The sequence below is a fragment of the Zalophus californianus genome, chromosome 2 (genome assembly GCF_009762305.2).
Source record: "Zalophus californianus isolate mZalCal1 chromosome 2, mZalCal1.pri.v2, whole genome shotgun sequence".
Lineage (NCBI taxonomy): Eukaryota > Metazoa > Chordata > Mammalia > Carnivora > Otariidae > Zalophus > Zalophus californianus.
Genome location: NC_045596.1, coordinates 4,950,426 through 4,966,971, shown reverse-complemented (window position 1 = coordinate 4,966,971; position 16,546 = coordinate 4,950,426). Strand labels below are relative to the sequence as shown.

General features: G+C 55.5%; 1 protein-coding gene across 10 annotated transcripts in view; it reads right to left on the bottom strand.

The window, feature by feature from the left end:
- Window positions 1–16,546, bottom strand: part of LOC113924622 (janus kinase and microtubule-interacting protein 1) — a 251,395-nt gene that overhangs the window by 131,073 nt on the left and 103,776 nt on the right. For 9 of the 10 annotated variants that reach the window (XM_027598636.2, XM_027598634.2, XM_027598640.2 and 6 more), the window contains exons 15-19: window positions 16,479–16,532; window positions 15,820–15,885; window positions 9,838–9,906; window positions 7,604–7,681; window positions 4,518–4,721 (exon numbers count right to left, since the gene is read on the bottom strand). In XM_027598636.2, the coding sequence (XP_027454437.1) occupies window positions 4,518–4,721; window positions 7,604–7,681; window positions 9,838–9,906; window positions 15,820–15,885; window positions 16,479–16,532 (471 nt within the window). The remainder of the gene's footprint in view (window positions 1–4,517; window positions 4,722–7,603; window positions 7,682–9,837; window positions 9,907–15,819; window positions 15,886–16,478; window positions 16,533–16,546) is intronic. The other variant, XM_027598644.2, reaches the window with a different exon arrangement.

Below are 16,546 nucleotides of genomic sequence, written 5' to 3'. Positions count from 1 at the left end.
TCTGAGGATCTAACAAGTGACTCTGCACCAAGGGCTCAGAGCGGAGTTGGCATAGAGTACACACCCTATAAAGGATTAGGAAACCCATACGTTTCTAATTCTCTTCCACCTGAGGGAAGGGGTGTGTACCTCAGTGTGGCCATGACCACCCCCCAAGGATCCCCTTGCAAGGTGACGAGACAGAGAGCACCCAAGAATGAGCACAGAACTCAGCTGGGGGACACCTGGCTGGCTCAGTCAGTTAAGCGTCCTCCTTCAGCTCAGGTCATGATCTCAGGGTCCTGGGATTGAGCCCCGCATCGCTTCTCCTTCTGCCTGCCGCTCCCCCTGCTTGTGTTCCCTCTCACCCTGTCTCCCTCTCTCTGTCAAATAAATAAATAAAATCTTTAAAAAAAATCCTATATTCAGCAGCTGCTACTTTTGAAAATTACAGCTTACAGACAATGTACACCTTTCGTCAAGCACAGTAAACCCATTCCTACCTCAGGGCCTTTGGACTTGCTGCTCTCTGCACAGAGTCTGGGGTTTCACCTCCTCCTCATTTCCCACCTGTCCTCTCAGCCTTTCTGACATCCTTGGCATTTATTTGTGTTGTGAGTTTCCTCACTGGATTATAAGAGTATGTTCTTCTCCACGAAAGCAGGGACTTGGCTCACTGCCCCAGCCCCAGCGGCCAGACCCGTGCCTGGCACATGATAGGTACTCGACCATCGAAAGCAAGCAGGAAGCCACAACACCTCGCTTTTGCCGGCGCCCTGTTGTCTCAGGGCTTGCTGGAAGGAAACCCTCCCCTCTGCTTGGGCATCGCACCCGGATGACCAACTCCAGGAAATTCTGTTACAGGGAACGGATGTGCTCTGAAGTCTGAGCATCTCTTATGAAGGCACCGAGATGCCGGGCGGGGGGCCCTGTGCGGGTGGCTGTCACACGTGTGGCACTTGGCAGGGGCGGGGAGCAAGGAGCAGCGAGCGCCGTGGCATCTCAGATACCCCTGCGCGTGCCACACCAGGAGAGTCTGGCCAGGCACTTCCCCCTCGAGGCAAAGCCTGGAGGCAGAGCTGCTCCCGATTGCCCAGAGTACAGATGAAGAAGCTGAAACCCGAGTGTTAAGCCTTGCCACTGATTCGGGCACCGGGCCCAGAGCAGGGAGGAGGTGGGCCCGGTCCTCTGAATTCTATGGCCCGACGCGACAGAGGAGGGGCTCCCCTGGCCTGAGTCAGGGCGACAGGGCGAGGGAAGGAGCGCAAGAAGGAACGAGAGCTCACTTCCTTCCAGAACCAAAAAAGGAATGAGACCCTGCTATGGACCGAGCTGCACCCCCGCCCCAAATCCCTAGGCTGGAGCCCTAACCCGCAGTGTGAGTGTATTTGGGGACGGGGCCTTCGGAGATACTAAGGTTAAATAAGGCCATGGAATGGGTCCCTGATCTGGTAGGGCCAGTGGCCTTGGAAGAGGAGAACAATCTCTCCCTCCAACCTGCCCTCCTCTGCCCGTCTTCCTTCTCCTCCCGTCCCCCTCGGCCATCTGAGGGCACAGACAGGAGGCAGCTGTCTGCGAGCCAGGAGCCCTCACCGGCAACCAGATCAGCCAGCCCCTTCCTTGCTCCTGGACCTCCCGCCTCCAGAGCTGGGAGCCACAGATGTCTGTTGTCCAAGTCCCTCATGTGGCATTTGTTACGATGCCAGAGCAGACAGAGACAGACCCTTCTTACTCCCCTCTGGAACTCACAGCCACAGATCTTTATTTACGAGTCACCAAAACTGAGCAACTTTAATCTGCAAGGAATCACCTTTGGATCCTGTAAAATGCAGAATCCGATTCAGTAGGTCTGGGGTGGGGCCCGAGAGTCTACATTTCTAACAGCTCCCAGGTGAGGTTCCTCCTGATGCTGCTGCTGGTCCAAAGACCACACTTTGAGTAGCAGGGGTCGGCATCCACCAGGATTATTATAGAGAGAGCGTCTCCTTTCACTGAACTCCAAGCATAGCTAATTGATTTGCATGTCTTGTCTCATCGAAGCCTCCCCAGGAGTCACAGCCGAATACCACATTGCCCTGGGTCTTTGGGATATACTCACTAGCTCATCATATGTTCCAGACTTCAGCCGTGAGGAGCACCTTCATGAGATGTGAGCCCTCGCGGCGGGTAATGACTTTTCGGTTCAAACATGCAAATGTCGTTCTGCTTTGGGCTGGGTTTTCTGAACAACCCCTCCATGCACTGCACACTCCATCAGCAAGCCCCACAAATGAGGCACAGTGCTGGACCTCAGATGCAAGCCAGCAACCAGCTCCCCGGTCTGGTCCTGCTCCCGCTACACCTACTCGTGGAGACAAGTGGAGACACTTGGCAATTAAAATAGCCGCCTACACTTGCTGGGAGCATTTCACCTGCAAGAGTCTGTTTAAACCTTACAACATCCCAGTGAGTAGGCATTATTTCCATCCTCACAAGGGCACTGAGGCCCAGAGAGGCCAAGTCACTTGGCCAAGGCCACACAGCTAATATCCAGGAGAACAGGGTTCGAAGCCACACTGTCTGGTGCCAGTGTTTCTCAACCACTCTGCCACCCCAAACTGACCGCGCCATGCTGCACTGCTCTCTGAAATGCTCTTCCCCCTTGGTGGCTGCCTGGTCTCTTCCTAGTTATCTTCAAAGCCTGGCACAGCTGCGCCCTCCACTGGGAACCTTCCCAGACTCCTAACCAATGTCCTGGGCAGGGACATCCTGGCATAAGAGCCTCAGCCACACGAACTGGTGAGGATCTGTGCTGTGTTTGGGCTTTCCACTGGGCTGGGGGTGCCCCAGGCCACTTTTCACTATCCATGTGACCAAAACAGAGGTGGCTCAGTGGCAATGTCCTTGAAGGCAAATGCCCACGCCTATATCCCTGTGCCAAGATCTCCTCGACGGTACTGGCCATAAGCCCCTCCTCCCCCTCCCTCTCGTGCCTCCCCTTCCCTCCCCTCTCCATCCTGCGATGCCCTGCCCGGCAAGGCTGACCATCACTCTGGTCCTTGTCACTGCAAATTCTTGGTCTCCATCCTCAGGGGCCTGCCCTGCACCAGCAGCTTCCCCACCTACCTGGGCCACGGGGATCCCAAGTCCTCCCTTCCCCCCTTCCACCCCACATGAACAAAGTGGTCTGCCTTTACCTTCCCTCAGGATTCAAGGTGGCCCTGTGTGTGGGCACAAAGCTGCAGCTTCACCACAGTCACCTCCTTCCCCTCCCCCTCCCCCACCCCCTCTGCTCAGAAGCCTGAGCCTGCGCCTCACCCGCTGGTCTGCACCCTGGGCCCCACTCATCCCTTCCACACACCAGACCTTCTCAGTCAATGGATTGATGCCTTTTCCCCCTCTCCTTGCTCTGTCCCCAACCTCCCCCTCCCCCTTGCCCCTCGCTGTGCCAACCTGATCAGGAATCTCTCTAATGAAACCCCCCCTCCCTCTACACAGGGTGTGTGTGTGTGCACACCTGTGCACCCCGGCTGAGCAGGAGTGCCAAGGAGCCAATGACCAGATGCCACCAGCACAGAGCAGGCAGCATGGGGACGGAGGCGACAGCCAGGCCAGGGTCACAGGGGCTGCCTGCGTGTCCTCTCAACCAAACCAAGTTCTGAGTAAAGAGCTCTCCCAGACTGACAGGTCCCCCTTCCCCGCCTCCTTCCACCCCGGCACCGCTGGCGTCTGGCTGTGCCCCCCCACGTGCCTTCCTCAAATCTGCAGGGGCCTGTGCTCTCTTTGGATACAACCCTCCCCTGCCCCTTCCTGATGGCCTGCTCCCTCTGCCTTCTATGATGTCACCTCCCCTGCTCACCCGGGCCCTTCCTCACTGGTGGGACTCCCTACGAGCTGTGTGACCTGCAGGCACGTGACTTAGACTTCTTGAGCCCCAGCGTTCTCATCAGGGGAATGGACATCATCATCCCCACCCCACGGGGAGGGGGGGCCGCCATCAAGGGTCCCCGCCAGCGAGCACCCAACAAGCGTCCCCGTTCTCATCCCCATTATCACCCTGCAGTCCGCGAAGCCTGGCTCCCCGTGTGCTCGGCAGCACGTGACACTCACACAAACCTTGGAATACATTTAGGGTTTCAGAGTCAACGACGAATATAGCTGCCAGGTCCAGTCCTCAAATTAGCCGTCATCCCAAAATACAGCCAAAAGAAAAAGCAAACCGTTCAGCCACGCCTCCTGGTTTTAAAAAGAACCTGACTTTCAAACAGAATACACCTGCTGGAGGGAGAGGTCCCAGGGCAGAGCTGGCTCTGGTTTGCCTGAGGACTCAGCAGGGGTGAGCCATAGGGTTGACATGCGCATCGGCCCAGCGCCCCCCTTTGCGGACAATGCACACTCTGCGCTGTGAGGACATCCGAGAGAAGACCTGCCTTGGTCCCGGGGAGACTCGCTTGGCTGTCAGCTGTCCGTCAGACATGCCTGGAACACCCAGGGGCCCGCCCGAGGGCTCAGAGGCTGGGAAGAGGGCAAGAGGCGCCTGGTGCGGGCCTGCCCCTCACCTGCTGGGCCTGCTGCAGCAGCTCCATGCGCTCCCGCAGGACCTGGCTGTCGGACTCCCGGCTCTGTCTCAGGATCTGCCGGCGCAGCTTCTCCACGGCGGCCCGCAGGTCCTCCCGTTGGCCCTCGCTCAGCGCCTCGCTGGCCCTCCGCCCGGGCTCCTGCTGCAGCGCGTTGTACAGCGTGGCCTCCAGCTCCTGGATTTTCTGAGGAGCCCAAATCCCAGACAGTGGGAGATCACACAGGGGCGGACAGTAACGGCCAGGGCAGTGCGGCTCAGGGAGGCAGAGCTGGAGGTCTCAGGCAGGGAGGGGAGGCGTGCGGGGGGCCTCGCGGAGGGGCCAGCAGGCGCAGGCAGGGGTGCGCGGGGGGGGAGTGAGGGAGCCCCTTTCAGCCCCGTGCACACCTTGTAGAGAACATGTCTTACTCGATTCTGTCAAGAATCGCCCTCCTCTTGTGTAGTAGAGGACAGGGCCATAAGAGGGAATCATCACAACCGCCCCTTAAAACGTGTGCTTCGGAGGGAGGCTTGTTTTCATTTTGTTCTTGGCGCCCCACGTGTTCCCCCCGCCTTGGGAGCAAACCTCCCCTTTTATCCTGGGTGGCAGTGGGGGAACAAAAAGTCTCAAACTGCACACACGTGGTTTTCAGCCAGCTAGCTCGGAATGCGATTTTCACCTAAAGCAAACAGTGACGGTGTTCTAACTGGGCCCTCCCTGCTAAAAACGCGAGACACCAGGTGTTAGCAAAGCGGATGAGAGATTAGTGGCCAGTCGAAGGCTCCTTGTGAAAGGCAAGGCTTTTAATCATTAGAGGAAGTTCTTTTCCACTTCACCCCAAGACACTTAAATATAGTTACCTCATAGGGATATCTAGGGACAAAAGAGAGAATTATCTCCTTTGCTGCTTCCCTAAACCCCCACCCACATCATCCTTGAAAGCAAACCCCATCCTGGGCCAGGCTGACCATCGCTCTGGTCATTGTCACTGCAAATTCTTGGTCCCCTCCCTCCGAGGCCTGTCCTACCCCTGCAACTTTCCCCACCACAAGGCTTCTAGGCAAGGGAGCTAAGGAACTAAGGAACTGCTCCTCGTCTTCCTAAGACGGACTAGACCAATCTTCAGTTTGGATGGAAACTGCCAAGAAGAGGCGAGAGGTGGTTAGAGGCAGGGGGGCGGGGGGGGAGGTTTTCCACGGACAAGCGTCTGCAGCCGTCTGGCCCCCAGCTCTCCCAGCTGCTCTCGTCAGAGCTTGCCTGTGACTGCTGGCTCACCCCCTCCCCATTCAGAGCTGAGCTTCTGGGAGACCGCAGGTCACCAGCTTCCAGCCAGGACCCCACCACCCAATTCCAGAAGCTCCACTGCAGACCTGCCCCATCTCATTCAGCATGATGACAAAGGAATGCAGGTCCATATGTGGTACCTGCCGTGCCGCCCTCACTCCCGCCCAGGCATGAGGTACTGCCACCCTCTTGGAGCTTGTTACTTCCCTCACTGTTCAAATCCATCCAGCTTGGCATCAGAACACAACCCCGTCATGGGCCTGAAATCCCCCCTGAGGCTTTGGAACGGTTTTGGGAAGGAACATAGTTTCTACAGGTGGCAGGATCAGCACGCCCAGGGGCCTCCTCTGCAGAACCCGGACTCAGAGGGACCCCCGGGGCCTTCCTGCGAGCGGTACTTAGACAGCAAAGGGTGGACACCGAGCTTTTCCAAAATGTGTTGGAAATCACCAGTCCTGCCAGAGGCCCCTTGAAAAGTCAGTCCGTGATCCAGTGAGCTTGGCAAAGTGCTTGCTTATGTTCCTCTCAGAGCCCTGGCCCACCCTTCAACCTTCAACACATTAAGGACCCAAGAAGCCCTTCAGAGTTTTCCAAACTTGTTCCATTGGCTTCAGTGCCTACGAATCTCCTGAAATCACATTCCTCAGAGCTTTCTAGGAAATGCTAGGGAGGCAGTGCCACGCGACAGATGGTGTGTGGCGCGGGAAAGGCGTTCTCGAAAGGACCAAGGTGGAGAAGGAGTTGAGGCAAAACCAGCAAGGGAATGGTTGAGTGTGAGCATCCCTCCCCTAGAAGGAGGAGGTATTTCTCTTTTAAATTGCCGTCCGCACCGTGATAATACCGTGTGCCCAGAAGTAAGCGCTAGAAGAGAAGATGGCCCGTCCCAGTGAGGCTCAATCCCCAGGACCTACGACCTCTCCAGCTCCCCATCCTCCTCATTCAGGCCTCAGAGCCTGGACACCAAAAGCCGGGGGTCTTGGGGAGGTGGGCCAGCCCTCATGCCCAGGCTCCTGGCTCTCCGTCTTCCTGGACAAGCTCATGGAAACAAGGTCTTGAAAGTCGTTTTTCAGTTGTGGACTCTGCATTTCTCGGGTACGCACCACTTCATAAAATGATCCTAACTACAAATGACTGGGGCAAAGCCTTGCTGGAGACTTTGGGTACCGCAGCACTTCTTCCTGCAAGAAGGGACACTCAACTCTCCCTTCTCTGTGCCATGGGGACCCCTGGTGGGACCCGTATTATCTCACTGTCTCACTCACTGCTGGGAGAGTCCTCAAAACCATATGACACGTGAACCTGGACAGATCCCATTTTAAGCTAATCACCAGGAAGCCCAGGGCAAATTTTGTGACCCAAACGCAATACGGCACAAGTAATTTTTGTTTTGATGATCAGTGGCCTCTACTGTACTTGCTGAGCCTCTGTGTCCCTCGGTGGCTGCCCCTCATTCCTGTGCACAGGAAAACTTGCTCTGGGGTTTTACACATAAACAAGTATTCAAGTGTAACAAACACATAAGAAAGACGGTTTCTTCACACTCGTCTCAAACGATTCCTAGAATTGAATAAGCATGCCTGAAGAAACCATCCCTCTAAGTAAGTACTTTGGAAAATCATGACTGATTTGGAAAAAAGGGACAATTTCTCTGTACAGTCATTCCGGTCAGAACACAGACAGGGCATTTTCATGGCACCCACGGGGCCCTGGTGAGGCCCCTAAATGTGGTGTCAGCCCCGAAGGAAAACACAGCCTCTAAGGGAGAGTCTAACAGGCCAAAGCGACCAACCCACTCCCAGTCCTACCAGGTACGCCTGGTCGAGGGCTTCCTTCCTGTAGTCTAGCTCCTCCTCCAGGTAGCCCTTCTGCCTGCTGAACAGGTCCTGAAAAAGAGGAGGGCCCCCATGATCGAGGTCAGCATAAGAACCCGTCCCTGTCAGGCTCTGCAGAGCCCGCCATCACCTCTGCTAGACGGCGACGGTCCCACCAAGCCGGGGGCCCGCCATCACCTCTGCTAGACGGCGACGGTCCCACCAAGCCGGGGGCCCGCCATCACCTCTGCTAGAGAGCGACGGTCCCACCAAGCCGGGGGCCCGCCATCACCTCTGCTAGACGGCGACGGTCCCACCAAGCCGGGGGCCCGCCATCACCTCTGCTAGAGAGCGACGGTCCCACCAAGCCGGGGGCCCGCCATCACCTCTGCTAGACGGCGACGGTCCCACCAAGCCGGGGGCCCGCCATCACCTCTGCTAGAGAGCGACAGCCCCACCAAGCCGGGGGCCCGCCATCACCTCTGCTAGACGGCGACGGTCCCACCAAGCCGGGGGCCCGCCATCACCTCTGCTAGACGGCGACGGTCCCACCAAGCCGGGGGCCCGCCATCACCTCTGCTAGACGGCGACGGTCCCACCAAGCCGGGGGCCCGCCATCACCTCTGCTAGAGGGCGACGGTCCCACCAACCCGGGGGCCCGCCATCACCTCTGCTAGAGGGCGACGGTCCCACCAAGCCGGGGGCCCGCCAGGGGCTCAGGTGAGAAGGGAGGTGATGTTCTGCCCTGCTCACCGCCCCCTGCATGAATCTCCTACAGGAACCTTGCAGGCCCAGGAGCCGTGATCCAGCCTGGCTTTTCTTCCCCGTGGGGGCCCAACTCCAGCAAAGCGACACCCCTCCAACCCGGTGCCCACGCGAGAATCCTCAGTCCCTCTTGTCACGTCCTGGTTGCCCCTGAAGACCATCCCAACAGTTCTCAGATGTGGCTCTGCCTCCCCCCATGACAGTATCCCCCACCTTCCGACCAGTCTCACTGCTGTGCACCTCCTCCCTGTGCCCGGGTCACTCTTCCGGTCCCTGCAAGCATGGTCTTTCCAGAATGCAAATCTCTACTACTGATTGGAGGGTTCCAAGGTGAGAGCTCCTCTCCTGTGGGCCCTTGACTTCACAGATGAGGAAACAGGGCCAGAGAAGCCCAGTGCCTTGGCCTAGATGCCACGGTGTCATGGTGGCCAAGGACCGACTAGACTTCAAGCCAGGGCCCTCTCATACCACGTGTGCTCCCAGGCTGTAAGCAATTCCTTCTACCTTCTGTTTCCACATCTCATTTCTATTTGCAAAACTTGAATTGGTCTTTGAAGGCTCAAGACCCATTTCTTCCGGGCAGCCCTCTCTGCATCCCCCAGGCTGGGCACAATGGACCCCCCACATGCCATAGCCCCCTGGTAAATAACCGCCACCACTGCAGCTCATCAGGGATCTGTACGTGCCAGGCAAGGTGCACAATTGGCTGTGTGTCTCTTATCCCTACGGCCCAGCAAGGTGGAACGTGGAACCCCCCACTTAGCAATGAGGAAATGAAGGGCCAGTCCATCTTTCCCAAACTCTCATGGCCGTTAAGGAGGCCAGCAAAGATGGGAGGCCCAGCTGTGTGTCTCCGGAGCCACTGGGCCAAGTGCCTCGGCATCACCCACGTGCTGTTCCTAATGTCCTCAGGCAGCACCACGGCTGTTGGCTCCTGAGCACACATCCCCATAGGCTTGTAAGCTAGCTCCTCAAGGCAGGGACTCCACATATTCCTTACTGGACTGCTAATCCTGGCATGGTGCCTGGGATAACAGAGCCTCCAAAAATAGGTATTAAGTGAACGACTGAGCGAGTGAAAGAGTGAACGAATGGATGACAACTACCTGGAACGGCCATTAGGGCAAATGCAAAATTTAGAAATGCATGCAAATAAACGCCTATGAAAATACATGCAAGGGGGCACCTGGGTGGCCTCAGACCCTTGATTTCGGCTCAGCTCATGATCTCAGGGTTGTGAGATTGAGCCCCGCGTCAGGCTCTACGCTGGGCGTGGAGGGTCTGCTTGAGTCTCTCTCTCCTTGTGTGCACCACCCCCCCGCTTGTGCACGTGCTCACTCTCTCAGATAAATAAATCAATCAATAAAATCAATCTTAAAAAAAATACATGGGAGGCCTTCCTGGGAAGGAAGCTGTCAGCACCCTTTCCACCCTCCTGCCTTCCAGAGGACTGAGTCTTTTACCTTTTCCCTCTCCAGGTCCAGCATCTTCTGGGTCAGGGCTGCCTCAGTTCCCTCTATTTGCTTCAGCCACTGGAAAACAGCAGGGACAGAGGGCCAGCAAATGAGAACCCATGCTGGCTGGGGGCCTTCCACCAAAGCCGTGTGCAGGGGGCCTCCTCCCCGACGAGGCTCCTGGCCTCCTCGGCCCATCCCAGGGTGGCCCTCGAAACAGAATTTCATTGTCTGTACAGATGTTCAGCTTTGACAGATGTTTGCTCAGGGATCAACTGGGTCATGGATATCGATGCGTGCATGCGTGTGTGTGCATGTGTGCACGTGTGTGTGCGTGTGCATGCACGCGTGCGCGTGTGCGTACCTGTGCATGGGCTTGGGTATGTATGTCCAATCGAGCCTGTGTGTCCAGGAGAGGCTTGGTGTGCACGCTCTGGGGGCCTGACTCCGTGCAGAGTGGGCCCCTGTGTGCGTCTGGGGGCCGTGCGGCTGGGTGGCTGAGTGTCATTGAGGTCTACTGCTAAGTGCCTCGAGGGTGGCTTCATGCTGGGGACCTCATCCAGCCTTCATACCCACCCCATGGCAGAGGCAGCATCATGCATATTATAGGAGAAGACATGGATGCCTAGTTAAGTCACTTGTCCAAGGTCACACAGGTGGGCAATGAGGACTTCTAACCCAGCCTGCAAAACCACACCCCTGCAACACACCCAAGTGGCCAGGTGCACTGTGGAGTGAGGGGTGTGCTGAGTCCCAGGGCACGAGGGTGCTGAAGTGGGCGGGCAAGCACCTGCCAAGGGCAGGTCACAGGGACAGTCTACCTCTTCTTGGGTCTGGGCTGGTGGTGAGCAGGAGGTGGGCAGCTATTTCTCGGGATGGAGGTATGTAGGTGTGTCTTTATGAGGAGCCCACCTAAGAGATGGGCTGGTGGGGAGACCTGCGGGGGCTTTGATGGGAATGTCTGAGGGCAAGGGGGTGTCCACGTTTGACACCGTGTATGAATGTGTGCACTCAACACAACAGACAGCCTCCTTGCCTCCAGCCTGGGGACCTCTCCTGGCCTCCCAGCCTCCCTCAGCTGCCACGCGAGACTCAGCTGCCTCCTGGCTTTCCTTCTCCTCTCCTGTTAGGGGCTCCCCCTCCCCTTAGAGCCCTGCCCTTTGCTTCTCCCCCTCGCTCCTTGCCCCCCTGGGGATTCTACCTGCCCCTGTGCTCCCTCTGCTCTCTGCAGTGTCCCCCTGCAGCCCAGACCGCCCCACCACATCTCCCTCTGATGCCTCCCTAGCATCCCTGGTCCCTCTGCTGGGGAAGAGCCCTGTTTCACCCAAACCAGGAAGGGGAGCAGCCTTGATTTCTCCTTCCCCTCCCCTACCCATACGCTGGTTCCACCTCCTACTGTCTCAAACACCCTCCTGCCACACACCACTGCCACCACCCCTCCAGGCTCCTGTCTGGACCCAAAGCCCTTCGTGCTTTCGAGTCCTCATGTCCTCTCAAAAACCCACTTCTGCTTAAAGCCCTCGGGGATATCCCATCGCTCCTGACAATGGCTGGCCCCCAAGCCAAGCCCGCTCTCCCTGACTGGAATTCACCACCTCTCCCACCCCTGGCCTCAGCCCCAGGCCTTCACGAACACCTACTCAGCCTTCAGGTCAAGTTAGCTGTCACCTCCTCCAGGAAGCTGGCCCTGCTTCCTACCTCCATGGGGTCAGGTGCCCTCCAGGATCCCTATGTCATCCTATGAGTGGTTCTCACAGCACTCACCTGATGGATTGCTGTTGCCTGTTTCCCTCCCACAGAAGCCTGAAGGTGGGGACCGTATCAGACGTGTTCTGTTACACTTCCTTACCCAGCACAGGCCCAGGATGAAGCATGAGCCCAACAAACATTTGCTGAACGAGAGCAGACATGAGAGTGTGGCGGTCTGGCGGCGGGGGGGCGGGGGGGTGTGCTGGCTCCATGGAAGGAACAAGACTAGATAAAGCTGTGATCACACAGGCTTCCCCCAACATCAAAGTGAGCTTGGCCCCCAGAGTGGACCCCCAGAGCCAGCAGCAGAAGCAGGCGCCCAAAATAGAGCATCTCATTAGACGTTACTGAGAGGATGTACAATGTCTTAGAAATAGATCAGCATATTTTGGGTAGGAAAGGAAAGACACTTCATTTTTAATATCCTAATGCAGGCAGTCCTAAAATGAATAAAATTTAAATAGGAAAAAAATCAAAATCCAGTTTTGAATCATTACAACAAGCTGCTCTTAGAATAGGTTTTATAGAATATGGTGTCCAGTTTCTACAAAAAAAAAAGATTTGACATGCATATTAGGCATAGAAAGAAAAACTTGACAAGTGCTTCTCAGCAACTGAAAGAGGCAAATGAGGACAGAAAATGCTGGCCATGAGCATCCTAGGTACGAAAGGTCATGAATTTCGTATGGAAGAGAGTCCGCCAGATAGCCACTGGGCCACACTCCAGGAGTGAGCACCTACACGCAAGTGGCTCCGCACCAACCTCCAGGGAAGAGGGGTATGGGGACACCTGCCCTCTTCCAAACCCTCAGGGGAGAAGTGATTCAACCTACAGGGGTGCAGAGAAGAGGACATCCTGTAGGAAGCCCGGTCTCTGCCCACAGGTGCAGGGTCCTGAGCCCCAGAGCTGGAGGGCGGGGACCCTCTCTACTCTAACACCCAACTCTCCCTTCAAGAGGGTCCCAAGACCTTGACCCCAGGCCAACTACTGGAAAGCTTGACTGTGGCCACAGGCCTAAGCTGAATTCACTAATCTATTGTTACCAGTGAGAACATGAAAATTTTTTAAAAACTGCCATCTGTCTGGTTGTTTTGACTATTTCTCAATTGGTTTTAAACTTGAAAGAGCTTCATAAAGAAGAGGTGTGAATTGGGGCGCCTAGGTGGCTCAGTGGGTTAGGCGTTGGAATCTAAATTTTGGCTCAGGTCATGATCTTGGAGTTGTGGGATGGAGTCCTGAGTTGGGCTCTGCACTGGGGATGGAGCCTGCTTGGGATTCTCTCTCTTCCTCCCCCTCCGTCCCTCCCCTCACCTCTCTCTCCTTCTCTAAAAATAAATAAATAAAATTTAAAAAAAAAGGAGGTGTGACTCTGATCACCCGTAAACCCTCAGATGTCCTACGTTCAAGCTTCTCTTCTGGGCACGTGCTGTGTACAGAGGACGTGGGGTGGAGGAAGACATGGCCCCTGACCCTGGACTCTGCTAACCTTCAAGAAGGAACCGGGCTTCCCCAGGCAAGCAGGAGCAAACCCCCAGAGCAAGATGCCCTGGCAAGGTCGTCCAGGAGCACCATGTGATGTTCTTATTTAGAGCTGCACTTCACTTATATGCCACAAAAGCGGCATTGTGCCTCCAAAGAGAAAACTGAATTTGCCTTCAGTTTGGTTAGATGCTGACACTGAGTGGCAATTTTTAAAACCACATGCATTTGGGTGGGGGGTCTCTGATCCTGCTGCCAGCTCATGAGCTCCAGGGTGACCAACTCATGTGTGCTTGCTCAGGACTGTCCCCATCCCAGCACTGACATCTCCATGTCCCAGGAACCCCTCAGTCCCAGGCAAACTGGGCAGACTGTGTCCCTGGGGGTCCTGTCAGGGCTCTCAGCTGGTCCTGCAGACCCACCTTTGCTCTTGGGGCCACTCCCAGCACCAACACTCCCTCTAGGGGGACAGATAGCAACTCCCAAACCTATGGGATCTTTAGTCACAGACCTGTGGCAGAGCTGAGGTCTCCTAGACCCAATCTGAGAAAATGGGAAAATACTGGTCTGAGTCCAGTCTCCAAGGAATGTCCCAGATCTGGAGGTGGGTCCCTCTCACCTCCACCCAGTTGGCTGGTGAAATGTGGCGGGGGGGGGGGGGTGGCGGCCTGTGACAGGGTCAAAGCAGACAGTTGCTATAGGCCAGGCAGGGTTATGACGGGGGCACATTGCTAATCTCGCACAGTTGCTGAGAGGAACAGGGGCCCTATAGATGTGAGGTCGGAAGCCCAAGGCTGCAGGTCTGGACACCCACGATTTGCCGGGCTGTGGGGAGGAATGTATCAGGGAGAAGGGAGCAGCTTGAAAGGGGCTACTCTCAATGAGGCTGTGAACTCCCTACAGGGTGTGGCCCTCCAAGAGACTCTGGGGATTGGAGAGAGGGAGGCTCCCAGGCCTGCTGCCCAGCCCCCTCCCAAACCAGCCACCCCAGTCACAGAGGCTTGCTGCTCTTGGTTCACCACCCACCATCACTGATCAAACCCCTTTGCCCTAGATGCTCAGTAGCAATGTTTGGTTCTGCTTAAAAATGCCATGCCCTGGAGTCCCGACACCAACCCTGCCAGGTTTGCGGGTTCTCCGTTCGGTGGCTCACAGTGACCCAGAGACTGATCTGCAGAAGCCCGAGGGGGGGGTCCACCCAGAAGGGGCCTCCCAGGGGATGAGGAAGGAACTGCTGGGCCTGACCTCACCAATCGTCCAGGGAGCGCTCGGCACTAAACTGAGTTTCGAGTGTTTACTAGGCACTTTTATGTAATACTCCCCAGAGCTCTGCACAGGACGTTTGGATATACTGGTGTGGAGGATGTTTACTGAACGAGCCCCTTGTGCCTAACCCTGCGCCAATGGGTCCAGCAGCCAGCCAGGTGTGAGTCAGCATCACCCCCTGTCCACCTGGGGACATAGGCTCAGCCAGGAAAAGGGATTTGGGAAGTGACTTACCTCCTGTGTGGCCTCAGGCAAGGCTTTGCTGAAGTCTGTTACCAACACTTTGTGCCCTTCATGTGACTAGGGACACAGGACAAGAGCCCAGGGCAGAAAAGTATTTCTATTTTCAATGCCCCTCCAAAAACTCTGGGAAGAATCTTGATTAAGATCACTAAGACTTCCTTGTTATTAAAACAGCATTTTAAAGTTTAACTCCTGTGCTTTGAAAGGAAAAGCTCTCTGGATGGTACTGCATAAAAGTTATGTGCACCTAAAATATCCTAAGCAAAAGTAAAAGGTAAACGAACCAGGAACGTATTTTTAACAAATACAGCAAAGAGTTATTATCTTAATATGTAAAGCACAAGGAGGAGTCAGTAAGAAACACCATATTTAGGACAAACACTATTGAATGAACAGATGAATAGATGAATGAATGAATGAATGAACGAACGAACCAATAACAAACAAACCCAATGAAAACTGTCAACAGAAATGTTATTACAATTCACAAAGAAGGAAGAAAATAGATAATACATAATAACAACCCAGTATCACTAGCATTCAAATCAATGCAAACAGATATACGAACATCTATGTGATTTTAACCTCTGGAACTGGCAGGGTTCTTTAGCGGAGACACGCTACGCCGCTGAACATGGAACCAGCAATGTGGTCACACTCAGGTCGAGGGGGAACTGGTACCCCTTTTCTGGAAACCACTTTGACAATATTAAATCTCTGAAAAACCTCCCTACCAGTTGGCCCAGTGATTCTACCCCTAGAATCTATCCTGTGGAAGTGTTTTAAAAGGTAGGTAGGAATCTCCAGGTAGCGATGTTCACCGCTGCATAACGATAAATAAGAAGAAAACAAAACAAAACAAATGGAAAGGCAAAATCTAGCATAATCAGCTTCTGATTTAGCCACTGCGTAGAACAAGGCGAAGGGGAAGCGGAGGAGGCAGGGTTAAAAACGGGAAGTCAAGTACGATTTTGACTAAATTTAAAAAATAGGCATGGGAAAAACCTGGTAGGAAATCCACCCCAGTGCTGCAGATGCTTTCCTCGACGGGGTTTTCCTCTGCTTCTGCGCTAAGCTCTCTAGGGGAAGCGGGGGCGGCTTTGGGCCCGGGAAGGAACAGCATGCGCGTGCACATGCAGACGCAGACGAGGAGCGCATGCCCCAGAGCCAAGCGAGACACCAGTGCGCAGATTCCTGTGTGGCGCGGGGAAGCTCAGACATGGTGCACGGACAGAAGTGCCGCGGGGCTCTACCTTTTCACACAGGGCAAGCACAGTTCCAGCTTGGATTATTGCAACCTGTTCTTCGTTTCTCAAATTCTAAAACACAAAAATGCGGGAAGGGCGTTTTACACTGGACCCCACATCCCCGTGCAGACAGCCAGCGCTGACCGGCTTTGACGCCCCTCCGAGAGGGGACCCCGGGGCTCGGCCCCCACTCTCTAAAGAGGCCAGCGTTCAAAGGCAGCTGCAGCCCTGTCCTCTCGGGGGCCAGGACTTTTGGAGATAGGGCCTGTTCGAGCCAATCTTTTAAGGGGGAAAAATACCACGTTCTGCTTTCGGAAATCTGGAGGGATCCCGCGCTCCCTCTGGGTGATCCTTTGTGCGCGCCCTCATCCCTTGCAGGAGCGAGGGAGGAGCTAAATCCAGAAGCTAAGTCCGGAAGCCTCCCCTTCCCCCCAGCGACACCGCGACCCCCCTGTGACAGCGTGACCCGCCCCTGACAGCGCGATCCACCCGTGACAGCGCGGCCCGCCCACCCCCGCGGGGGCACGGCCAGACAGAAGCCTTACACTGCACGTGTCAGATCTCTTCGGTTAGGAAGAAACCAAACCCAAAGGAAAGGAAAGGCACACAGAGCACACCCAGGTGGAGACAAGAGCGCGCGAGCAGAAGCCGACCGGCATAGTTACCCCATTATCGCCAAGGATATCTAGCTTCTTCATAAGTTCAGAAACATTCACATCCTGGAAAAGATTTC